Here is a 26,237-nt window from a genome sequence, read left to right as displayed (position 1 = left end):
TACAACTCCCACTATCCTTGGTCATTGGCCGTGCTTGCTGTTGCTGATGGGAGTTGTAGTTCTGCAACATCTTGCAGGTAAAAGATTCCCCACAATGTACTAGTTCAAAGACGCTGGCAGGACCAGTGTAGATTGACTGAAGGTACAGAATCACGAAACCCACGGCATTTGATGCCTCTTGTACCCCACGCCTGACATAGGTCCTTATTTGGAGCTACTGTTAACTGAGGGAAAGTAGCTCCAGATGGAACAATACCAACAAAGCAGCAGCCAAGACATAGAAATGAATTCAAACCAGGACCTTAAGGCTACAAGAAGCAGAAATTTCAAATGTTATATTTATTCAGTTAAAAACTGACACTTGGTAATGGTCACATGAACACTAGGGAACCATATCTACATTTTCCTGAAGTTAGATCATGAAAATTGCACAGGTTCTACATATACAAATCTAATGCCATTTTTTTTAATGCAAAACCAAGACAATGTGAAATCAACACTGAAAAGTATCCAATTAGACAATTTTAAAAATAAATACTCCTTTTAAGAATAAAAAACACTTTCAAAGCAGCTGTATCTTTAAGAACATCCCTCCCCCCTCCCAAAGTCTTCCCTAGATTTTGATTGTCTACTAGTGCAGCACCTCTCGGTCAGAGCTGGGATCTGTAGATCAGGCAACACAGTATTTTGTTCATACACAGTGTTTTGTTTTGCTTGTGTGTGTTACTGGTAGATACAATATCTTTAAGCAATATAACCTATCATGCTGCTGGCAACACCCATGCAGATGAAAAAGCATGAAGCATAGCAACACTGACTGTAAAGTACTTGTTTATTAAAAGACAGAGGAATGTAGTGTTAAAAAAATATATATTGACAAATAAACTACCCAGTTTCATAAACAACCAAATTAAATTTTAAAAAATCTTATTTCGACGCTTGCCTCATTTATTTATGAGCCAATCAACATTCATTTTCAGACATCTCTATATACTTCGGTTCATTAAAAAATGTCTCCAACGCTTTTTACTGGTAAGGGGGAGAAAGGAAAGAAAAATAAAAACTTTTCCTCCCTTTGAAATCCAAGCTGCTCCTGCCAAGCCGCTCTTCCCACCACATACAATGTTTCAGCAAGAAATTTCCAATGGAGACGATTTATGCGTTTGACGCACATGCAGACAGCACATGACACCATAACGTTAAAAAAATAAAACCCACACACGAAAAAAACCTGTTCTCTCTAAAAATACAAACTATTCTATAATTGTGACTGAAGCAGTCTACTGAAGGCCACATCTGTAAACCCTCTACACATTTTAATCCTAAGGACCACTTAGAATCATTTTAAAGGCTCTAACAAGCCTCCTGTTGATATCTCTCCCACAATTGTGCAACATTATTATTTTTTTAAAAAAAACAGCTCTTCAAAGAGCTTAAGTGTGTAGATTTATCCGTTTCCCACAAAACCATCCAGTATCAGATGCCTGCATAAGCTTGTGTTCAGAGTCTCAAAGGATCCCCATATTGAGAAACATTTTCCAGCAATGCCTCTTTTTGACAATAGTCTACATTCCGATTCCTTTGGACACCCCCCCCCTATTGTGAACAGTTCCATTGCCTAAAAATAATAAACTGTATTCCGAATGAGGCCCCCACCCCCCTCAATAAAGTGCTTTCATCTGCACACATCTTTCTACCCTAATTCAATAGGATACTCAAGTATGAAACAAGGACAACCCACCTTGGAGAGGATAAGAGCATGGCACTTCAGAGAAACAAACAAACAGATTTGACTTGCCGGTCTTTCAAGGTCCAACAACATATACACGCTTCGGGGCTGCTCTCTTGGCCAGAACAGTGCAAAGGCCAGTGACAACATTCCTCCCCTTGCTCAAAACTCTTGTTACCCTTTCTATTGGGAACCCCCAGGGGCTTACTGATCATATATGGCCTTAAGCATCTAACTGAATTAGGATGACCAACAGCTTTGTACTTGTTAATCTGGTTGTTGGGTCATTTTTGTTGTCAGTTGGCAGCAGGCAAGCAGCCTGCAGAAGTTTTGTGATACACTGGAGCCCCAGCCCCAGCCAGTAAACTTCTAGGTAAAAGTAATGGAAGGCATATGGAGAGCTCTGACTATAATCTTTTAATATGTGTACAAATATAGTATATATATATTAAATATAATATAAAAATATTTATACAATTCCCTCTAGAGACCCATTTTTAAATCATCTTCCCTTGTCCCTCCCCCAATGTAAGCAACCCTAAACTCCATTTTCTCTTTTTCAGCAGCACTCTGTCATACTTAAGTGCCGGTTATGGTGTGGTTTTGTTAGCACTATTTCATTAGCGCAACATTCACTTACAAGTCCCCATGCCCACCCACCCTTTCTTCCCAAACAGAGACATTTGGCCACATTGAATTCAAGATAGCAGAGCACTCAGTCCTACAGCAACTGCTGGGATTAAGACCAGCCTTGTGAAAGCAGCATTAACACGAGCCATCTCCCCGTTATTTACCGTATTTTTCGCTCCATAAGACGCACCAGACCACAAGATGCACCTAGTTTTTGGAGGAGGAAAACAAGAAAAAAAATATTCTGAATCTCAGAAGCCAGAACAGCAAGAGGGATCACTGCGCAGTGAAAGCAGCAATCCCTCTTGCTGTTCTGGCTTCTGGGACAGCTGCGCAGCCTGCATTCGCTCCATAAGACGCACACACATTTCCCCTTACTTTTTAGGAGGGAAAAAGTGAGCAAAAAATACGGTAAGTGGGAAATGATATCAAACATTTCTGAGTAACCAGCAACACCAGAGAAAAAGCATCACGGCTGAAAGAAATCCTTCCCCTCAAGGTTTTTGTTTCTGTCCTCTTTCAGTTAAGACTGCCCAAGGTGTGGTCGTTAAGTCCTGTTTCTTAAAACTTTAGCCATCGTTTTCTAGTTTCTCGCCGTTTCTCCGCTATCTAACTTTCACAGCAACCTCCCGGAAGTCTCATTACAGAAACCTCACGTCTACCACGAGCGGCAATTCCCCCCAAGGAACAGTCAAAAGGAGGTTGGTATCAAATAAAAAAGTCCAGTGATTATGCTCTGCACTCCCAGTAACTCCATATACAAAAGTCTTGCTGTCCTGTCCTGTGAGCACAATGAAAGCTCCCCTGATTTTCTCATTCAGTGCTATTATTGTTGTTTCTGTTGTAAATAGCTTAAAGCCCAAGAGGATGCCTATTCACTAAAACAATGCCATTAAAGCATGGACCTTTGATCAACACAGCCTAATTTGGAATTATAAGCAGCATTGGTATGGCAAGACAAAAGCTATCCGCAATTAAGTTAATGCAACTACTTTCCCACAATGTGCATTTCTTTGAGACTAGTTTAGGGAATGCCATAAAGTCCCTTTAAAGAATATAGCTAGGAGATTTCCTAGACAAGTGACCTACTGGTTTCCAGTCGCTGCCAAGAGGGAACAGAAACTAGTCCAATTCTTTGGTTCTTTATTTTTTAAATCTTTGACTCCTGTTATTATGGTTCTAGTGTTAGACTACTGATTGTGGTGTGTCACGGGAGGATCATGCAAGACTATGGCAACGAAAATGACTCTTTAAGAGTTAGTCTCAAAGATAAAATTCTGCTATCATTTGCTACTATGGTGTTGGCTTTGCTAACCCAACATTACATTCTTAGCATCTCGCCATACTTTGGTTACATTAATAAAGCTCCTCTATAATACTCCATCTTTCTTGACTCTGATATTCCTTCATCACAATCAGATTCTTCTTCTTTGAACTAACCAATCTATCTTTGTATTAAAAACATATTTTGCTCTGCAGATGTGGATTTTAAACCTAGTACCATAAAATCTACTCAGTGTTTATTTTTAAAACTGTACAGAATTTCAGTTGAATCTTTTTATTAACTTTATTAAGTGAACTTGCCATCTGAAGTCTTAGTGCATCAATATCCCTTTTGGAAGCTGTGGCCCTCATGATCTTCAATCTGTTTTCCTACTAAATTTCAGTAAATTTGAATCTGAGCCACCTTACAAAGTGATTATACTTGTTTACTATGCAATTCTGCTTTGCTATCATTTAAAAGAACTTAATTTCTTGGTAAACGAATACTTCAAAAGTAAGTCATTACATGATGTATATCCCATGGTTAATGGTTAAAAAAGGGTGTGCCAAAAATTCAGAACTTCATACCCCAATTTGTATTACTCTCTCCCCCCCCCCCCTCTCTATATATATACACAAAAATACAGTGGAGAAACAGCTATGAAGGATGCTTCGTTAACAATGTACTAAGACTTCAAAAATGGTCACAAATTCCAGATAATGTAATTAGAGATGTTTAACACTATCACCTGAATCAAAATCAAGGCACTATGGGGTTTTTTTGTTTTTGTTTTTTCAAATGACCCTGAATCATTTCTGATTAAATGAAGGTCAAAATGTTCAAAGAAGAATAAAAAGATTCCAACAAATTCTGAGAAGTTGTATTTCTCACCACAGAGGTTAAAAAGTGCCTACAATTATTAAATTCAAATATATTTTTCTGTGCAAATTACTCCTATATTTGAGACATTCTTGAAAATTACTTTCATATTTTTAAACCTTATTTTTTTTACATAAATATTTCCAACTATGTATTATATCAAAAGATAGCTTTGGGGGAGTAAAATTCCAAACCATCCACAATAGAGCAGTGCAAATTCCTATTTTTTTCCCAAAGAAAAAAATTTGAGTATTTATGAAATGACAAATGATATATATGAATCTTAATGCCTTGAACCCCCCACAAGTTCAAAGAGTTTCATCAATAATTTAACTGCAAAACTTCCACAAACCAGCACACTATATTACCTCATTGAACTAACTCCGACAATCACACATAAAGCACAAACAGAAGACTTGTGCCCACATTACAGGTGAGAATAAATGATGGAGCATGATGTAGAAGACAAACAAGTATAAACGGATGAAAATAGTAATCTGAGCATTGTGTGAAAATGTAGGGGGGGAAACATATTCAAAACAGTTTCATGCATCGTATAAAATATTCTGCTCTCTCACCTTTTATCCAGACATATACATAGTATTTTACAGTATCTGTACAATGAAGACTGATTCCACACAATATTTTGAAAATATTTACTGTCCCAAAATGTGAAAAAATTAACTTCCTTTTGGAGCATAATTGCAGGCAAACAATTTTAAAAAAAACAAAACCCAACTGCTGTCATGACAGCATGTCCATTGTAACACTTAATCTGAGAAAATTGCTAAAAACATCAAGATATTTAAGTGCCCTATTTAGTCCACTGAACATTTTGAGACCTGATCTGGACAAGTTAACTGATGGCAGTGCATGCCTTTGAAGGAAAAACAAAACACAGAAACCAGAGTAACTAGGTTCCTCTCAAAGGTAGCCATGTCCCTGTCCCCATCATCTTTTTTGCAGATTTATACCCAATTTACCTCCAACAGCATTTTGCTTTGTTTTCCTCAGCACACACATTCCAAGCGGTTAGAAGAATATTCAATACTGTACTTCACAAAGTCTGTAGGCTTCTTTCTCTAACACCAGGGCAACTGTTAATGGAGCAGCTACTCCTCTGCATTGCTCCTGGAAGCAAGAGCCTCCATGCTACCGCGGCTGAATTTTGGAAACCTCTGTCATGCTGTCAGTTCTGTGTCGTGAAATTTGTTGCTGTTGGTGCTGCTGCTGCTGTTGTGACTGATGCTGCTGGTGGTGTGACTGGGTAAAAGTGCTTTGTTGTAGTGGAAAGGCAGCAGAGAGAATAAGCTGAGTTGACTGATTTCCATGAAGCAACCTGGAGGTCTAAATACACAAATAAGAGAGTTAAGGCACCTCTTTCATGAGAGTAACTGGTATACTGTACAGTCGTACCTCGGAAGTCAAACGGAATCTGTTCCAGAAGTCCATTCAAGTTCCAAAACGTTCAGAAACCAAGGTGCAGCTTCCAATTGGCTGCAGGCAGCTCCTGCAGCCAATCAGAAGTTGTGGAACCAGCAGTGGACGTTCAGGTTCCAAAAGAATGTTTGCAAACCGGAACACTCAGTTCCGGATTTGTGGCATTCGGGAGCCAAAACATTTGAGAACTAAGTTGTTTGAAAACCAAGGTACAACTGTATTGTGTTATTTGACAGGGGTCTTTACTGTTCTTATGATGACATTCTTCTGTCCACAGAGAAAAAGAACGGTGAACATACAAGCAGTTTGGTCCTATTTCCCACTTATTCCCTCTCAACGTCCTTGATTTCCATCACTCAATACAGACTGCTTTTAACACACACACACACAGACAAATTTAAAGACAGGCAAACAGAAAAATAATCTGGTTTATTGTTTTGTGCAAATGTGGCCATTGGCTTCCCACTCCTACCACTGGCACTTAAAACAGCTGACATCCAGACCATGCCACAAACTGGTTTTAAAATCTCCCCTCCCTCAGCTGAAAGACAATACTATAGTTTTTTCACTAAAACATTATTTGTGCCTTTTCTTTTTGATCCCATAGATAGACAGACAGACAGACAGACAAACTTCTCCTTGGCTCTTGCCAACCAAGACCATCTGGTATGCAGACATAAAGTTCTCTTGTATACCTGGCACAAGCTATGAAGTAAATATAGCCTTCCAAACAAACAGCTCTTACCATAAATGATGCATAGGAAGTTTGAAGGACTTTCAAAGGAGGCATTTCCATTTGATTCCCTTTTTTGAAGCAAGCCATGTGGGAAAACTTTTTTGAGTGCAATGCACCTATTTCCTCTTCTCCCCTACCCTTACCTGAATTCAGGATACCCACCCCCCTTTCAGGCCTGACTTAAAAACCCACATTTTCTAGGACAGAGGCTGGCATTTTTTACAATAATATTACCTTCCCTGCACTGCTGCAGGGAATTTTGTGTTTACCAAAAGCCAAACATGTATAGCATCAACTATCTACAGAAGAACACCTTTCAGTATAGGTTCATTAAGTTGCATTGTCCTATACGGCCAGCTCGTCAAACGTATGAATGAACATGTGGCTTTACCTGCAAGAACTGTTGTGGGTGCTGGGTCAGCGGAGTTTGAGCAGATTGCTGAACTGCAGTGAGCTGCTGCTGCTGCTGTTGTTGTTGTTGTTGCTGTTGCTGCTGCTGCTGCTGTTGTTGTTGTTGCTGCTGCTGCTGCTGCTGCTGTTGCTGCTGCTGTTGTTGTTGTTGCTGCTGCTGCTCCTGCTGCTGCTGCTGCTGTGTTATTGATAACGTTTGTGGCTGCTGCTGTTGTGCAGCAAAAGTGGGATAAGCAGTCACCACCTGTCCCATAAACATAGTACTTGGTACCATAACTGCTCCGCAAGCTACAGGGGCAGTGACTAACTTTGTTACGAGCTGCTGTCCCTGCGGAAATCTGTGAAAGAAAAGAAAGATCTGTTGTCTGTCTCAGGTAGTCTTAACCAACATCCCACAAATTAGCTTGATGGGTGCTTTCTGTACTTTCAATCTCATTTAAAACCTAACAGCAACCCAAGAGTCCCTCTAGTCCAGCATCCTCTCTCCATCAGTGCCCAGACTAATTTTATTTGCTTAACAGCTTTATGGGCAACACATCAAGTGTGGAGTAGCCTGAAGGAAGGCATGGTTGGCTGGAACACTGAACAGGAGCATTCTATACAGCAGTGTTTTGTAGCAAGCCTCACTTGTCTCTCTTAACACTTACCTGATTTGTCTGTCTTGGGTAAATGTGGTAATAGCAGCATTCTGGTTATTACTTGGTGGCAAATTAGAAGGGATCTGGACCATGTTCCCTGTAGCCGGCTGGGAAATCACCATAGTGTTATACAAGGGGGCTGACAGTGTGCTCTGAGATGGCGTAGAAAGAGAAGTCTGCTGACTGTGCCCACTGAGAATATTTTGTTGATTATGCTGCACAAAGAAAATAGGTTGTCAATGTGATTATTTAGCATGACGGAACAGAATTAAGGCAACCCCACCAAACTGCAAGGAACTACAGATTGCTGAGCAGCCTTTTTTTTTTTTTAATGCTTCTGCTAATTGTATGTCATCTATTTTGGGGGGCATTTTGTAGTGGTGTGTTATCTATATTCTATTAGCTCTCTAGAAAACACAAGCCTTGTATTTGAAATCACTGACCATAAATGAGCTGTGGCCCGTGAAGGTGCAGGGGCCAGAAAAAGGTGAAACCACACCCTGCTCAAATATCTCCTTACTCTCAATTGAGACAACCAAAGGAAGTTTTTATTAAGGAGTAAGGGGTCACCATAAGGAATTCTTTCTGGGAAAGAGGGTTTGAGTTTGTTCAAAGGATGCAACGAGAGAACTAGAAATCATCCACTCTCCCCACACAGGCTGTAATGATTCACCATCCTGACTGGAAACTAAAGGTGCCAATGTTAAAGTGGAAGACGTTTTCCTTTTTTAAATTGGAGAATATGTTTTTAAAAATAATTTAACGATATTCTAGGTAGTTTGAAATTTCACAAAAGATATATCTTACGGTATGTAATGACTGAATGGCCTTCCTTTCAATGTAGTAATTGCAATGCATGGGGTATTTTGAAATCATCCCGTTTGTCTTCTTTTTAAAGCAGGCATGCCAAACCCTTTTCAGCCCAAGGGCGGCACTGGTCTTGCCAGTAGATGCCAGTGGTGGGTGTGGTCGAAGTGTGTGCCCGTGCCACCCAACGCCCGCTGTCTCTTAAACACAGGCAGGCAGCCAATCAGGTGCGCGTACACACACAGGAAGTCAAATGGGTAGACATACACGCACACAGATGTGCATGCACAGACAAGACAAAGGAATCTTAAATGCATGGTTTGAAGTGAAAAAGATAGCCCACAATTATCAAAATGAGGATGCGAGCTGTCAGTTACGTGGTTCACTTTGTTTCGGCCTAATTATTATGCTAGGGAAGCTTACCATTGACAAAGTTGATATGGAATTTACAACTGAACACACTTTAGACAAGGAACAGTTCCAATTAGAATTTGTTTAAAGGCCATGATTAATAGAGTGGATGGTTAAAGTAATTAATGCTTCAGCCATTTCTGAAAAATCAGATCTCCCGATATTTTGGTTGTGGCTATTGTTACAGCTGAAATATCTTCCTGAATTGCTGTCTATAGAGGCAGAAACAGCCTCCCCAAAAGAGAAAAAATAGGGGCTGGGGAGCAACACCTCTTCCTCCTGATGCAACTTATTTTTACACCCACTAGATGGCACTATGCACAACAAAAGTAAATGTTGACTTGTCTATTAATCCTTGCACCATGGCAACAGCTCCGCAAATTCTGTTTGCCCTTGAACATTCATTTCCTTCCTATCTTCCTTTGTGCAATGACAAATTGTTCACTTCTGAATGGCCAAAAAATTGATCCACCAATAATCTGAATTCTCTAGCTTCCTGGATTGTCACAGTCTAGCTTCCTAGTCCAGTCACGTCTTGCTTTTTTCCTATATTAAAGTGTGGGACAGGTGGTTGTTGTTTTTTTTGCAACAACCCACTCAATCCACCAATATACTTCCTAAAGTTGGTTTTGACATATGAGTCACACTTTCCTGACTCTAAGCCCTTCCCTACCCTCAAAGGCTAGGCTAGTAGAAGTGAGTGCTTGAAGAATAAATAACATCTACCAAAGGAGCACTCTCTCATAGCAACATAAAGATACAAAGGCTGCATTTAAGAAACAATGGCACATAACTAAATATTATCTTCAAGTGTGGCATTACCTGTTGGGTAGTACTTTGCAAAGGCTGTTGCTGTATCATGTGTTGAGCACCAATATGCCCAGTATTCATGCCACCTTGGATTTGATTAGTTTGAACAACTTGACCTTGCATATTTATTGGTGTAATCTGCTGAATATTTGATGGGTTTCCAGGAGTCAGCTGAACAGAACCAAAGTTTAATCCAGGAGTTGACTGCTGCAAGAACATCTTTCAGAAGAAAAAGAATACATGCCAGTGCTTAAAATACTAGTGAGCATTCAGAACACATAAACCATTGTTTGTTTAAAGGTCAATGAATTCCCTATCTTAGAGGTGAAAATTATATACACTATCATTTTGTCTAATAATAGTGTTCTAATGGGCATATGAGGCTTAGACTGAATTCTATACACACTTACCTGGGAGTAATAAAATTGAATTCAGCAAGTCTTATTTCTGAGTAAGCATGCATAACATAAGAATATACTGTTAATCTGGTAAAGGGGAAAACCCTACCTACAACTAAACTACTGTAACCTGTATTTGTATTTTATTTTACTAGTGACAGAACTTGCAGTTATATCACATGGCCCTTATTAGTAACTGATATGAACATCTAGGATTCCAGTGAAATGGTTGATCAAATTAAGTTTTATAACATTAAAGATATGCTTTTTCAGGAAATATTTTATCTATAGAACCAACTAATCAAAATATACTCATTGTATTTTCTTAATGTTGTAAGCTCCTTTAAGAACTTCAGATGAAATGCAAAGTACAAATCTCCTGAACTTAATAGTGAAGTAATAATGGTATCTGAAGAAGAGTGCACACACACAAAAGCTTATACCAGAACAAACTTAGTTGGTCTACTAGACAACTTTTTATTATAATGAAGGTGTCTTTTATCAAGAATTTTTTATTCCAGTGTGCAAAACATTAGTGTTAATCTGTACATCACACATACAAATACACACACACACACACACACACACAGAGAGAGAGAGAGAGAGAGAGAGAGAGAGAGAGAGAGATTTTAAGTGTAGAATCACTAGCTATGTCAGTATCTGATCCGCTTTAACCAACCTGAAGTCCTTGCCCATGGACCATTTGGAGTTGTTCCTGAATCTTACGCAGTTCTTCTTGTTGCCGATGAATGTTTGCTTCTATCATTCGTGTTCTTTGCTCCAATTGGTCCTTTAAGTGCTGCATAGCTCCTAACTGAGCAGAAAACTGAAGCATAGGCTACAAAGCAACATTGAAGAAAAACACAAGAAAGATTTGAATCAGTAGCAAACATACCATAGGAAAAGTAATTAACCACTACAAAAAATTATATCAACTCTGTGAGTATGGAAGTAATTATCTGTAATTAGCTTAAAGTCATAAATTAACTTTTTTAAAAAAAGTACTGAGGATGCTGACCAATTTAGAAAAATCTTAGACAAAGAGAAAACAGGACCAAAAGTCAGGTAATGGGACCTGTTAATAGCAGGGGACATTACTTCCAACGCACCCAAATTCAAAAACTGAATTCTAGATCAAACAAAGATCCATTAAAGCAGTGTTCCCCAACCTTGGGCGTCCAGCTGTTTTTGGACTACAACTCCCATCACCCCTCGCTAGCAAGTCCAGTGGTCAAGGATGATGGGAATTGTAGTCCAAAAACAGCTGGAGGCCCGAGGTTGGGGAACACTGCATTAAAGGATCAAAATGCAATTACTTGCTTTAATACAAATTAACTGCTTTAATACACATTCAGATTTAATTAGTACCTGAGACATGCCTTGCTGAATCTGTAAAGATGCAGGCTGGGACATCATTGGCTGCGCTAAAGGTTGTCCAATAGATTGTGAATTTAAAGACTAGGATTTAAAAAGAAATATACATACCATAATTATCAAATTAAATATGTATTTTGGAGGCAGATGGAATAGAGGAGGTTTTAAAATGACAAGCCCAAATGTAATCTTCCTTTCTTCCCTAACTACCTGAGAAGAAACGGGGTAGCTAGAAAGAGTTTGGACCACCTTACGTCACTTGCTGATTTCCATTTTTTAAACTCTGATTTGCCCACATGAACATACGCACATATAAAAAGCCAAATGCAAGTGTTATACACCCCAAACAGGAAGACAAAGATTAACAATCTACAGCAGAAGCCTCAGAGTGTTATTCTCTTTTGTTTTTGTGGAACAAGTAGACTTCGTAAGTATTTCCAAAGGCATTCACTGAGCTAATGCTCACATTTTAGACAAAAGGCATGAAACACAGCAGTACTTTAAAAGGACACAAATTTTACAAACACATAGTGGGACGTATCCAAAGCAGCAGCTCTGATGACACAAGAGAGTTCTGTGTATGCAGCAGAGTTTCCTCTTCCCCTTCAGGACCCCCTTGCACCCTTAAAATCAGTTCCGGAGGGATGGAGGACCTTCTGAAGCATATTTGTAGGGCAACCAAGAATGAGAGGAAATGGGTGTTCTGTTGATACAGTGGAATGACACTGGTGCATTACTGAATACAATCCATAATACCTACCCTCCGGAGCAGATTTTGGGGTAAAATGGAGATGAAGGGGAAGACTGTTCTGCTCATGAAGGAGCACCAGTGGACCCCACACTATTTGAAAGCTAATTTCTATGCAGATTCATAGCAAAATTCTCCACTGTTTTTAAAAAGCCAGATGACACTTAATGAAAAGCTCTCAGTTGACTGCTTGAGAGCAGAACTGCGCACATGGTGGACACATTCAGGATAGTGACATTCTCAAGCAGTAAACTGAAAGCTTTAAAAAGGATGTTTCCAAACTAGGTGACTAACTGAAAGCATTTATTTATTTATTGTATTGTTTGTATTTTAAGCAAAAAGAAATCTAACATTCACAAGCCTTAACAGATAAATATGAGTTGCTATTTTCTAAAGAATTACCTGATTACCAAGCGATGCCCTCCTTTGTGCAGACTTTTCAAGAGTGGATAAATTTTGCCTTGGAGGAGTGCTAGTATCCATTGTCATCTTCGTTGGCGTTGCTGATGTCCCAGCAAATATAAAATTGAAGAGGGATACTTTTATTCATCATCACCATTCTGAGTTTGCCCAGATATACTTAGGCAAGTTCATCACAATAAAATGATAGCACTGCATATTCAAAACAGCCTTTATTCCAATTGGTTAGGTAAAAATTGAGATTTATTCCACACCAGATTAATAACTCTCTCTGTAGAACTGATAATATCCTCAGGCTACAATTATCATGAACAGCATTCATTTTAAAGTCACAAGGCCCCAAAGTCAATAACCTTCTATAGAACAGGTTTTGATTTTGTGCACTCACAAGAAGGGTCTGAAACTGCAGTGTGAGAAGATTTCCTTGAACTCCTGGAGGCCGAAGAAGGTGTAGGGCTGTGATCAAATCTCTCCAAAGCTTCTTTGAGGCTTACTGTGCTTATATGATTCTCAGAACCAGAGTCTTGACTCTAAAACAATAAAAATGTTTTGGCTGGTTCATCACACACAAAATAATTAGCAAGATAATTAGCAGGAACTAACTGTATCTCACCAAATATTCAAACATGGGGCTTTCACAATGAAAGCAAATTTCTTATACATGTGCTTCACCTTCCCTTAACTTATCCCTGCTCTGTTTGACATCTTAACAGTCCATCTTTCCATCTTACTTCTCCCTATGATCAGTGTTTGCTTCTCTTTCACCACTCTGACAACCCAAAAGGGAAACAAAAAATCCAAACCAAACTGTGCAAGAGCAGTTTTGAACACCTTTTCACTAGGTAATTTAAATGAAAGAATGACTAGCTCTGAGTGGGTAGATTATTAACACCTGCTGAAGTGCAGGCACTGCAAACCCTACAAGCCAATTTTTTAAGTATTCTTTTTTTTAAGCTATAGCAATGAACAGAACCAATATAAGATGATGGTGGAAAACTTACTTTATCTGCAGCTATTTCTGGTAGAGACTCTTCAATACCAAGTTCACGCCGCCTTTCTGCTCGAACCTCTGCATAACTACCGACAAATAACCCAAACATATCAGGATATTAGTATGTCCGTTCATCTTAACAGAATGGTAGCAAACATTTTATATACATTATTTAAATGCATTTGAAAAATAACATGGATGCATTAATGCATTGATATGGTTTTACATGTGATTAACTCAGAAGACTCTGATGACTTCTTAGTCAGCTGGGAGAAGTACTAAAATATAGCTGCAAAATCTGTTGCAAAAAACCGTAATAAAAATCATGCAGAATTCTATTACCTTACTACTGTGTGTGTACATACGATGAACTCTGGTCTAGAATTCCACTGATGGTAAGTAATATAGTAATGAGTCTGCAACCAAATCCATTGTTGACCCTTTGTGAGGAATCTGTAATAGCAGGATTTCCCTTTTCCATATTGCATTACTAAAAACAATGTAAAAATAAGGTTCTGCTTCAGAAAATGCCACTTCCAGAATGTGCATTTAAACAGTTTGCATCATTTCTTTAAACCAACACAAAACTTTCTTCATTTGATTCTAAAATCCCAAATACAAAAATAAATTATTTTTAAAAGCTGTGGAACATATCATACAAGGAGAGAATGGAAAGCAACCCGAGAACTACTATGAATGCTTCCAGAATGGTAGCTCCTGATGTCACCAATCATTATTCTTATCTATTAGTTACATGCGCAATTGAAATTGATTTTCCACACTTCAGATAGCACAATGTTCCATCCACACTAGTGGAAGTTATAATTCTGAGTGTGTAATTTATTATTATTATTAAGCAATTATTTAAATTGCGCTTAAGTGCTATTTTTGTTTAAGCACTATTTTGTGATTAAAAACTTTTTTAGAACATAAATTTACAAGTATTTTATCCCTAGTTAAAAGATTTTCAAATATAGATACAGTGGTACCTCGGTTCTTGAAAGTAATCCATTCCGGAAGACCTTTTGATTTTCGAAATGTTCAAAAACCAAGGCGCAAAGTGCAGTCTGTAAATTGCACTGAGAAAATGGAAAAACATGTAGCAGAAGCTGTTCAACTTCTGAGGCACGTTCAAAAACAGAAGCATTTACTTCCGGGTTTTCGGCGTTCGGGTTCTGAAACGTCCGTCAACGGAGATGTTTGGGAACAGAGGTACCACTGTAACTAGTTTGTATACATCACCAAAAGTTACCAATTCTATATTAGTATGGTTTACATAAAATTATGACATTTACTTACAGTGTTCATGACATTTTGCCAGGTTTTCTAGGTCATCAACATGATAATAATCATAGCCTGATGTCCCCAACACTTCAAATGGTAAATAACCTATTATTGGCGGTGCCCTGGATAATGACATAAGAGTTGTTATTTTATTTCTCAGAATAGAACAAAAATAGTCACAGTTTCTAAACAGAAAATTGTGCTTATAATTACATAAAAACGTATTCAGTAAAAAGTAAAATTCATTTCTTGCTATAAACAGCCAATGAGGATTAGTGACCACTAACGGTAACAGAGTGCTACCGCTTAGTACTACATTGTAAGAAATGGCACCTGTGATCCAAGAAAAGGAACTTCCATTCTAAGCTATGTCTAGAGGTGAACTCTTCATTGGGTTCTTCAACAGTGCTCATTTCCTAAAAAATAAAAAAACGTAAGTCTCTCAGAACTGCTCTACTCTAATGTGAAAACTCTTATGAGATCCAGACTTCCAAACATACATATAAATCGGCGTGAATGTAACATGCAAAATATTTCTTATTTTGCTGTTTCACTGCTGCTTGGAAGAGGAGTAATTCAAGCAACTTGCCACTACAGACCAACCCGTACTATTCTTATTTTACCAGTGTGAGAAGGGCAAGTTCAGCATTCTGTGCAAGAAACAACCAGAGGAACCATCACCCTCAGAACTCCCCTATTTCTTTTTGACATCTGGGAATTGATACGGGAGGCAGTTGTGCTAATTTTTTTTACTAGCAATTCACATGGTATATAGCCTTTCTAAAAGAGGAAGTTCTTTACAGTGAAGCCTTCAGCAAATCTAAATTTGCACCACAGAAGGACACGTTTCGAAATTCCTGTAGGAAAGGCACTGAACGTCAGCTACAGCAATGAGGAGAACTTGATTGAGTCTTCTTAGTACTGCAGGCAGGTTGTTAACTAACAGCTCAAATCATCCTCTGGGGATGCATGCTTGAGCCTGATCCAACATATGTGCAATACAGTTACAGAAGCTGGCTATAGACCTTTTTTTTAACAGCACAAGACCCAATCTAGGAGGCAATTCATACAAGAACACCTGCATCCTGGAGCAGATTGCCCTTCCTGGATTACTTAAATGATTGTTCATTAAACAGTAAATGTTTTGATTAAGAAAAATACAAAAGAAAAGCAAATATCATAGATTTTGAAGAGATGACAATCTAAACATACCTTGATAAACTGAGGTGTAGCTAACCTGACTGTAGCTACAAAACAAACTCTGTCTTCATAAGAAGGCCTATGTGATCGCTGAATGGTTCCTTCATAACCATTATGCGCAGAGTTAGACACTAAGGACAGGAGGAAGAGAAGAAAATTACTACTATTTCTAAGAATGACTTATAAAATCAAACATATAATTAATGATCCTATGAAACAAAGTGTTTAAAAAATCACCTGGGAGGAAAAAAATTAAACTACATTCTTAAAATATTTCATTTAAGAACATTAATACTGCCTAAGCTGATATAAAAAGAAAGTAAAAATCACTCAACCTGTTTCACTTATCTCAGAGTTTTTATATCCTGCCCTTCCTTCAGATCCAAGTGATTTTTTTAAAAAACTACATACAGTCACACAGAAGCAAAGTCCTTAGACCCTGAACTATAAGGGGAAGAGGCATAACACTGCACTCTGCTAAACAGAACAAAAAACCTTGAAATACCAGCAAATAAAATCAAAATAGAATGAGGGGCTACTAACAATAACTGGAAATAAATTGAAAAGCACGAGTAATCAAACAGAATGAAAGCGCTAAAGATGTAAGTTGGACAATAGGAAAAAAGCGGGAAAGGGAAGGACACCTCCGAAGCCTAACAGAACTCTTTCTGATGTTTGCTGCACTGCAGAACAGAACTTGCAAAAGAGCAAGAAACGAAACAGAGAAAATGTATATATTATATTATTCAGCAACATCCCTCCCCTCAAATACTGGGATTGAAGAGTGCTGACAAAATAATTCCTCTGATTAAAAACTCTCAGTTCTGAACAAGCTTTCCCTCCATCATGGTCCAAGAGTTTTCCTTAAAATACAGACATCAATTAGCCCCTCTCCTCCCCCCCTGTTGTCTTCCTTAGAGCTTAAAGACAATAGTTTCACTTTCTGCAGACACTTGTTTGCAGCTTTTTAAAGTATCTGAATCACTGAGGTGCCATTAGGCACTTGGGGAATTCTGCTTCGACTTGGGTGTCACATGCAGATCACACTTTGCCCAAAGCAGCCAAGAATCTCTCTAAGGTTTGGGATTCAGGACTCACTAGAACAGGCATGCCCAAACTCGGTCTTCCAGCTGTTTTGGGTCTACAATTCCCATCATCCCTAGCTAACAGGACTAGTGGTCAGGGATGATGGGAATTGTAGTCCCAAAACAGCTGGAGGGCCGAGTTTGGGGGTGCCTGCACTAGAAATTGCTACACTTCCCTCGTTTCTGTCAACAGACATGCTGTAAATTTACACTATCATCATTTAAATGTAATCCAGTGCCTGTTTCCTTAAAAAAAGGAGGTACATTATTTTTCCTATTTCTTGTAACGTTTCACAAGTTAGTTGTAATCTAAAACACTTTTAAAAAATACTGTAACTTACTGTTACTCAATGACTTGAAGTTTCCTATAAATTTTACATATTCATATGTAGGTGGCTCTTTGGGGTCTATTGTCCCTCGGAGCATATGGCAACAGAACTCTTCTTGGTTTTTTGCTAGAAGAACAAAACACACATAAGGGAATATCAAAATGAACATCAAAACCTTACAAGCTGATATTCTTGAGTAAAATGTGCAAAACAATGGAAGAAGCTATCTTAAACATAACCTTAACAATGCACCATCTTACATTCCTTACATGGGAGTAGTTCTTCAGTGCATCCAGCCTTTTCCTGCCCTGCTACCACAATATTTTTCAACTAGGTTTGAATCTAAGATCCTACACATTTAGAATATAATATTTACATGTCTACTCAGAAGTAAGGCACATTGAGTTTGTTTATTTATTTATTTATATCCACCCTCCCTCCCAAAGGAGCCTAAGTGGATTAATCCCAGTTAGGTATATCTAGGGTTGCAGCCTTAAAATATGTATCTACCCTGTGCTGCCCCACTCCCCAAAAGTATTGTGAGCAATATAAAATAAAATTGTGGATAATGATCATCACACCATGGTTTATCAAACTATGAGTGACAAATATTTAAGAAAGTTAAGCAGGCTTCTGTCAACATCCCAGCTGCAGACAGTCCACATCCCAGTACTCCTTCAATTTTCAAAGCTCAGAGTTGAGTGTGGCTCTCCAATATTGCATCAGTTACATTTAAGAAGGAAGTATCAGTAAGCCTGTGGGAACTGAAGATTTGCACATGTGCAAAAAATATTCAGAAAAACAACTCTAAGAGGGTGAGAGCCCCTCCCCCTCAAAAAACCTGAAGGGGGAACTAGGTGGGAGAGAGAATGGCAGAAGGCATGGGAGAGTATCATAGATAAGGACATGGGTGGCCACTGGAACACTGACCACATGCATTCTGCAATGCAGTGATCAGTTACAATTTACATTCATTTTATATATTGACAGAAATTTCTGCAGACATTTCTGAGATCATGGTTTTCCAGCAAGTGGTTCTTGTCCAGGTTTGTTAATTGTCTCACTTTAAATGTTGTCAGGATCCTATGCCCTTTTAAAATGCGGGGGGGGGGGGGTTGGGGGGGAAGGTTATTGGGTTGTTGTTTTTATTTTGATTATGTATTTTGTAGTTTTATATTTTGATTTTATTCTGTGAACCACCCTGAGACCTCTGAATATAAGGCGGTACATAAATTCAATAAATAATTATAACAATAATACTGCTAAAATGCAGCAGTTGCTGGCCACAGTTGAAACAATTCTTGGTTCCTTACCTCCTGCATATATAAATAAATATAAATATAAATATAAATATAAATATAAATATAAATATAAATATAAATATAAATATAAATATAGTGTTAGCCTTTTCATATACCTGGTATGTGAAAAAGATTTCAGGTAACTCTTAGTTTAACAGAATAAATCAGTGATTATATTTTCTCTGTATTTTAACATGTTGAAGTGTTCAGGAGTTTCTTCTGAGAGATAATTCAACAGTGCAACTTACATTTTAAATATTCTGGGGTCAACGAGTCACTTTCCAACAGATGAGTAGACAGTATTTTATAAACCTCTGAATGCTCCCCCTCCGGGACAAAATTAAATATACTCTGATCCACAAGGTCAGACTAAAAGAGAGAGAGAAATGAAATGAAAATGTAATCTTGTGAAATGTCATTTTTGAATGCAAAGTAACTAACACAGCTGTCAGGGAGAAAAATATTATGCCGCTTGCAACACATAATCCTGATTAAGTACATCATTTCCAAATATTTTTACAACAATAAAAAGCTGGATTGCCCTAATTTCAGATGCAGTGAACAAACGTTGCTATAATCCTATCCAAAGTATAAAAGACACTCCCCTGTCTTTTGATAATTGAGGTACATTGCAGTAATGAAGTATATGTTTTAACCTAAAGAAGCAACCTTAGAATGAGGACTGAGCATTCTAAGCAGCCACAGGATATTAAGAATTGATTGCAAAAGGTGGGAAACTGGGGGGGAATACCCTGCTTAAGCTTACTACAACTTACAGTATCTGGGAAAGGGGTGTAATTAGCTGGCAGAAATCCTGAAGAGAAGCAATCTTGTTAGAAAGTGAGGACACCCTGCAATATTCTGGTGCTGATCCTACTTGATTTTGTGTGCAATCCAGAGATGTCTTTTGTGGGCAGAAAAGCACTTCTGTCTGTTTGCACAAGACATGAGCAGAGATCAGCTATGGATCCCACTTTAAATGAATGCTTTTACAATATATATACAAACCTCTCATCAAATTCAAGCAGAAAACCAGCAATAGTAAAATCAGCAAAATTATCTGTTGCATTCCAACAGTTTGGACAAAAGGAAAAGTTTTACCATATGCACAGCAATTGTGGGTAAAAACCTCAATGTGCAGGATTGTTCAAGTCCCATTCCTCCTTAGAGGAAACCAAGTCTGCAAATATTATAAACCAAATCTACACAACTGTAATTGTCTCAATTTCTTAGTGCAAGAATAAAAATAAATTTCTTAGGGCAAGATAAAAACAAAATGCTTATGCCCTTTGATAAGCGAGAAATAGGCTATATGGAAGGAAGATCGTGCACAGGCATATGTGTGCTATTTTCATATACCAATTACATCAGGGGTCAATGAATGTGCACACTGTGGTACACTGTGATGGTTGTGTGTATATGAGCAGAGAAAAATGTCTGATGCTCCTGATTCACCCACTGAAGTGCCTTATACATGAAACAGGACTAAGGCTGCTTTAATGGAAGAAAAAATGAAGTCTTTAAAAAGATATTATACTATTTGAGCTCCAGAATCTAGAATGGCAAATGGTAAAGTGTCCATCCAGTGACCAAATAAATCTGATATCCTCCTGTAAGCAGATCGTACTTACTGGCAAGTGTTCAAGTAAGGGGGTTACACTTTCTGATACATATATTATACTTCCATCTGTCATGATTGCTAAGAAAAAACCATCAAGAGCCTGAAATTAAACAGAAGAGACAGTTAAAAGGAGACAAACAGGGCACTGTACAATTTGATTTACATACAAAAAAGAGCCAGGGCTAATTTCTTAATTGATCTCAAAATCTTAAACCTCCCTGCACCAGCACCCTGAACAGTGGAACTGAACACTATCTGACAATCAATTCTCAAACCTGGGGAAATGCACATTATGCTAAGTACATTGTGATGTTGCTCCTAAGCCAAAATGCTCACGAAACTTAAAATACAAAAGAAAACGTTAAAATACCAGTTGCAAATTTGATACAAATTGTTTCAAATCAATTCAACACAAAACAGCAGGAGCACAAAACCAAGGCACTAAACTCATTGCTATATAATGCCCAATGGACAACAATGGTCTTCACCGTCTTTCATAAGGTGGGAAGAGAACAGGCTAAGCATGTCTCCCAGTGCGGTGTCAAAGTTTAAGTGCCACTGTAGAGAAGGCCTAGCTCCGCATATCACCCAACATGACTACAGCTACAGATAATGGTGGGACGGAGAGCAAAGACCCTTCTAAGTTTCTAAACAGACAAGCAGTGTTACATGGAGGTAGGTAGTGCTCAATTTACTTTGGATCCAAACCATTGAGGAATTAAAGGTCAAAGGCATCCTCAAACTGGGTTTCAAAACAGAGGGTAAATTAAGTTTCAAAGGTACAGAATAGTTTAAGTAACTGGTCCCCCAATAACCCTCTGGCAGCAACATTCTCCACATGCATCTTTTGAATCTGTTTTGCACATATTTTAACTGAATATTAGGGAAAGTGCATTTTAATTACAATACAAAGCTGAAAATATACCGCACGACATCACAAAGCAATACTTACAATGACAGAATACTCACACATTTTACAATGAAAATAATTAAGTTACCTCTAACATTAACTGAGTGAATTCTTCATTACTAAGGAATGTGGGTTTCCAGTCCTGTCGGATTTCACTGGCATCTGATTGGGCAGTGATCTCTGCAAAAGGAAAGGAAAATTATGCGCACACTTGTAATGCACACACCCAACTTTGGATGCCAACTTGAACAAAAGGGGGAGGGGAATAGCGCCACAGGTTATTTTCCCCATCCCATTGGAAACAATCATTCATTAACTGCACCAGCCCAGTCATTAAACATGCCTGTTACAAAAACAAAAAAGATAGAGAGCAAGTGAGAGAACTGTATTCATTGAAACAGTCTACCTTAATGGACCAAGATGCAGATAGGTAATCAAAAAGATTGAGAAAAGAAGCATTTACTCATCACCAGAACTGCATGATGGGGAGAGCAGAGCAGCAGCACAGTAACTACCAGTTGTGGTGCTGCATTTAACAGGACAGAGATAGGTCAGGGGAAAGCTAGGAGAGTTCTGGGTTCACAGCGGCTCCCATGTGCACACACACCCTTACCGGGTTGCTGGCACCACCAATCCAGGGCTCCCTTCAACCTTGCCACCACCCTGTCCCGGCAAATATAGCACCAATACCACCAGGCAGACAGACTAAAACTAGCTATGAATTATGGACCATTCCAACTCATATATACTTAAGTATCAAGAATTCAACAAAATTTGTTTCACAAATTTCTTGGGACATTCCCAAATTACCTTTGTGCTTCTGTAAGAAATCAATGCTCTTCTGCAGTACAGTAGATTTGTCCATCTTCCGAGCATTGCCCGGAAGCATGGATCCCAGTTCTTTGATGAGTACATTAAACTGATCTCTGCGTTTCTTTTCAGACTTGTTTCTTGACACCCTTAAAAAAAAGCACACACACACAATTATGAAAATTCCAGGGGGAAAGTTTTATGCAATTTCTTAGGGGTTAGGAGGCTGTGTCCAATGCTACAGTTCTGTCAGCACAAGGGGCTTCCATCTGCATAACAGAATTTCCCTTTCCTCTCCCATCCCCTCCAGCTCCTGAACAGCTGGGGCTTGGGGGCATGCAAGGGGAGAAGAGGAAATGGAAGCCCTGGAAGCAGTGGATACAACAGAATGTACTGTAAGTTACAATGGTCAATAAAATATGCTCATTTCAAATGTAAGGAGGAGGAAACATTTGGCAAAACTAGCCATAGAAATACTTTCAGCACAATTCTAATCATGCCAACTCAGAAGTTCTATTAAATTCAATGGAACTTACTCCCAAGTAAGCAGGGTTAGGACTGCAACTTTAGTATTCCATTTTGGAGCCCTATACATGGAAACATTAGCAGTGTGGTTAAATATCTTTAAACATCTTTTGGGTGTTATCCAAATAAAGACTCTCCTCCCTGAAAGAGAGGGGAGTGGTTGTGGACGGGAGCCCGAACACCGCTCCTATTTCTTTGATCCAAGAAATGGGCCGGTGGGAAATCCAATGCTTATAAGTCTAATATGCGACCTGCAGCTTTACCCTACTTATCCGCCTTTTCTTTTCTGTCTTTTACCCCCAGCTATGCTCAGGAGAAGCGTGTGGATTTGCGGCCACAGTATAGTTCATTGGGCCCGCGTACAAGCGGTGAGCTGCGGCCTTGCACACAATCTTGGCCTTCCACATGGTGTTCGAGTTTCCTGGTTCTCGACAAGAGGCATGTGTTGGGAGGAGCTTATGCCATTGCTGTGGGAGAAAGTAGCCAAGTTCGGCCCTCCCGACATCCTTGCAATTCATTTGGGGAGAATGACCTCGCTAACAGAAGGAGTGTGGACTTGTTGTGGAGCATAAAAAGAGACTTGAATGCATTTGCAGCCTTGTGTCCCAGAACAACGGTGTTCTGGTCCACCTTCTTGAAAAGAACTGTTTGGCGCGGTACGCAAAGCTGTATGGCCATTGAAAGAACCAGGAAACTCGTAAATCGGGCGGTAGCCCGTTGGGTGCGCTTTATGTATGGCTGAGTCATTTATCATGACCATATCCAGATCGGCGATCAAGCTTTATGACGGCGTCCACTTATCGGATCTGGGGAACGACATTTGGTTAGCTAGTGTCAGCAAAAGCATCTGGGATTGGTTGCAGCTTTGAAGGTATTGGCGGCGAGCCTGTGGCTCGGGTGGCGGTTAGGCATTGGAATAATGTGTTGTGGTGTGTCGAAGTGCTAGGTGTGGCCATCGCCTATGCCTTCAATGTCTAGGGGTATTCCATTAAAGGAATCTGGCAGTCGTGTATTCCGTCCGAAGCCTGCTTGGCGGGAGGCCATGGCACGACCCTCGGTGACATCAGGGGTGAGCCTATAGTTGGATTAGCATCAACAGGTGATGAACCCCTGGTGAATAAACCCACTTGTTTTGCGATCCAATGCCTAAGCCAATACCTTTTCATTGCTGTAATCAATAAAGTTGTGGCCTTTTCTAGCCCATTAACCTTATATCACGTGTCCCTGTGTCTTCATTTTACTTCGTGGGGGTCGGGTCCTCGAACCACAAAGACTCTCCTCCCTGAAAGAGAGGGGAGTGGTTGTGGACGGGAGCCCGAACACCGCTCCTAGCAGGGGGCATCGCCCCCTGCCTCCAGCTCACCTGGCTGGCACTCACGCCCCCCCGGTGGCCGTCCAACCAGGTGCCATGGGGGGGCGTGTCCAGCAGCCTTTATGCTGCAGTGCCAGCCATTTCCCCGGCCTCATTTCTCTTTGTCGTCCTGTGCGAGCCACCCACCCTCCACTCCCTTTGAGTTAGGGCTTAGGTCATTGGCCTTGCTATGGACCTTAGGTTGGTCGCCCCGGTTGCCCGGGGGGCCTGGTAGGAGTTTTTTCCATTTGGCATTAGGCTTTTTGGTTTTTTCGCCTACCTCGTAGCAATCGTCACAACTTTTTGGTGGCATTGGTGGGTAGGTTAGGCATTGGAATAATGTGTTGTGGTGTGTCGAAGTGCTAGGTGTGGCCATCGCCTATGCCTTCAATGTCTAGGGGTATTCCATTAAAGGAATCTGGCGGTCGTGTATTCCGTCCGAAGCCTGCTTGGCGGGAGGCCATGGCACGACCCTCGGTGACATCAGGGGTGAGCCTATAGTTGAATTAGCATCAACAGGTGATGAACCCCTGGTGAATAAACCCACTTGTTTCGCGATCCAATGCTTAAGCCAATACCTTTTCATTGCTGTAATCAATAAAGTTGTGGCCTTTTCTAGCCCATTAACCTTATATCACGTGTCCCTGTGTCTTCATTTTACTTCGTGGGGGTCGGGTCCTCGAACCACAACTACTTTTGGCAAAAACAAGTGTTTGAGCATGCCCAGTGGAATTTTTTTAAACTCCACTACTCTTCCTCCACTTTCAATAGTTATGCGGCCTTAATAGGCTATTGCTAAAAGGAAAAAAAGGGTGGGGGAAGACCCAAGCCCTTAGCCTGTGAAACAAGTTTTACTGCTGTTTGAATCTAAGCTTTTGTCTTAAGCATATTACAGTAGCTTTTCAAGAGGTCAATTGCCAGTCAAGACACTTGGACTTATTTGGGTGCCTGATAAAATTAAAAGAAAAACTAAAACTTGAAAAGTGAACAGTCTTATATCTTTACAGTACATAAATATGTTAATATTTTATTGCAATATTTTAATACTGTCTTCAAGCCAGAAAAACCAAGATCCCCATGCAGTGATCCTTGCACTCAGCAAGAGACTATGTGTTGGTATCTTCCCTTGAACAAACTTTAATTAATCCACTTGGTCACTTGTTAAGAGGGTGGGTGGGGAGAAAAGAGATGCTTTGAATCTGTCCTCCATTCTCTTCCCCCTTCCCCAAGTATGTTATCAGCATTGTCAGATAAGACAGCTGACCACATGCCTGGCAATGTTTGCAAGGATTAAGGGCATTGTGCATACTTTAGAGTCTAAAGTTTAGACCACTGGATATAGGGCTTTTCACAGGCTTCCTGATATAATCTGTGCAATCTATGCGCTGGTCCAGATGTAATACAAAACTAGAAGTGGCCCTCCAGATGTCATTGAACTACAGTTCTCATCACCAGTCATCATGAGCAATGCTGGCTGAGGCTGATGAGAGATTAAGTTCAATAACAGCTGGAAGGTCACAGGTTCTCTTTCCCTGTTCTAAACTATTTACTTAGTCAAGCCTCAGCAAGTCCAAACAAAGCATTAGTCTCACATGCTCTCCTATTCACTCCGCAATACTCTCTCCTGTGCAGCCAGGAGAATTTTACATTGAGTTTCAAAGAACCTTTGCGTTCTATGCAAATCAGGGCTCCTGGCTCACAACAAGGGGAAACCCCATGGTTTGAAGTTGGCTTTACCCAGGCTTGCTGAGGCTCATCTTTATAACACTGAACCATGGTTTAGCATTGTGTGCAAACTGCCCTATACGTAAAGTCCCATTTCAATGCACAGTTTATATACATCCTAACCAGAGGAAAAATGGTTGGTGCTAGCTACCTCAAAAAACATACCTCTTCGCTTTATCCTTGTCATCTTCTTCCACGAGACCATCAAAAATGCTACCATCATCTCTACAAGAAAAAAACAAGTCTCAGAGGGCAGTCACAATGTTAAGTACAGCCTTATATTGATAAGCATGTTCAGTCTGCACATGATAAAATACACTTGATTCGTAATTACTAATTATATCGATCTTAAAAAAACTGGTATTTATAAGATTGGTTTCGATGTGAAGTAAAATAAATTTTGTGAACAT

At 39.5% G+C, this 26,237-nt stretch overlaps 1 protein-coding gene across 7 annotated transcripts in view; it reads right to left on the bottom strand.

Moving 5' to 3' along the window:
* Positions 1 to 320: 320 nt before the first annotated feature.
* The window catches only part of CLOCK (clock circadian regulator), a 41,257-nt gene continuing 15,340 nt past the window's right edge, over positions 321 to 26,237 (bottom strand). For all 7 annotated transcript variants that reach the window (XM_083755584.1, XM_083755582.1, XM_083755581.1 and 4 more), the window contains 19 exons: positions 25,993 to 26,052; positions 22,227 to 22,375; positions 21,505 to 21,596; positions 20,517 to 20,606; positions 19,134 to 19,254; positions 17,597 to 17,710; positions 16,183 to 16,301; positions 15,304 to 15,386; positions 14,986 to 15,092; positions 14,029 to 14,176; positions 13,697 to 13,772; positions 13,084 to 13,225; positions 12,678 to 12,778; positions 11,522 to 11,611; positions 10,833 to 10,991; positions 9,768 to 9,974; positions 7,737 to 7,942; positions 7,070 to 7,427; positions 321 to 5,849 (listed from right to left, as the gene is read on the bottom strand). In XM_083755584.1, coding sequence (XP_083611710.1) covers positions 5,655 to 5,849; positions 7,070 to 7,427; positions 7,737 to 7,942; positions 9,768 to 9,974; positions 10,833 to 10,991; positions 11,522 to 11,611; positions 12,678 to 12,778; positions 13,084 to 13,225; positions 13,697 to 13,772; positions 14,029 to 14,176; positions 14,986 to 15,092; positions 15,304 to 15,386; positions 16,183 to 16,301; positions 17,597 to 17,710; positions 19,134 to 19,254; positions 20,517 to 20,606; positions 21,505 to 21,596; positions 22,227 to 22,375; positions 25,993 to 26,052 — 2,617 coding nt within the window. In that variant the 3' untranslated portion in view covers positions 321 to 5,654. The remainder of the gene's footprint in view (positions 5,850 to 7,069; positions 7,428 to 7,736; positions 7,943 to 9,767; positions 9,975 to 10,832; positions 10,992 to 11,521; positions 11,612 to 12,677; positions 12,779 to 13,083; positions 13,226 to 13,696; positions 13,773 to 14,028; positions 14,177 to 14,985; positions 15,093 to 15,303; positions 15,387 to 16,182; positions 16,302 to 17,596; positions 17,711 to 19,133; positions 19,255 to 20,516; positions 20,607 to 21,504; positions 21,597 to 22,226; positions 22,376 to 25,992; positions 26,053 to 26,237) is intronic.

Source organism: Podarcis gaigeae (genome assembly GCF_964106915.1).
Source record: "Podarcis gaigeae genome assembly, chromosome: 9".
NCBI lineage: Eukaryota > Metazoa > Chordata > Lepidosauria > Squamata > Lacertidae > Podarcis > Podarcis gaigeae.
The sequence above is the reverse complement of the archived record's forward strand: the minus strand, read 5'-3'. Positions and strand labels throughout refer to the sequence as shown.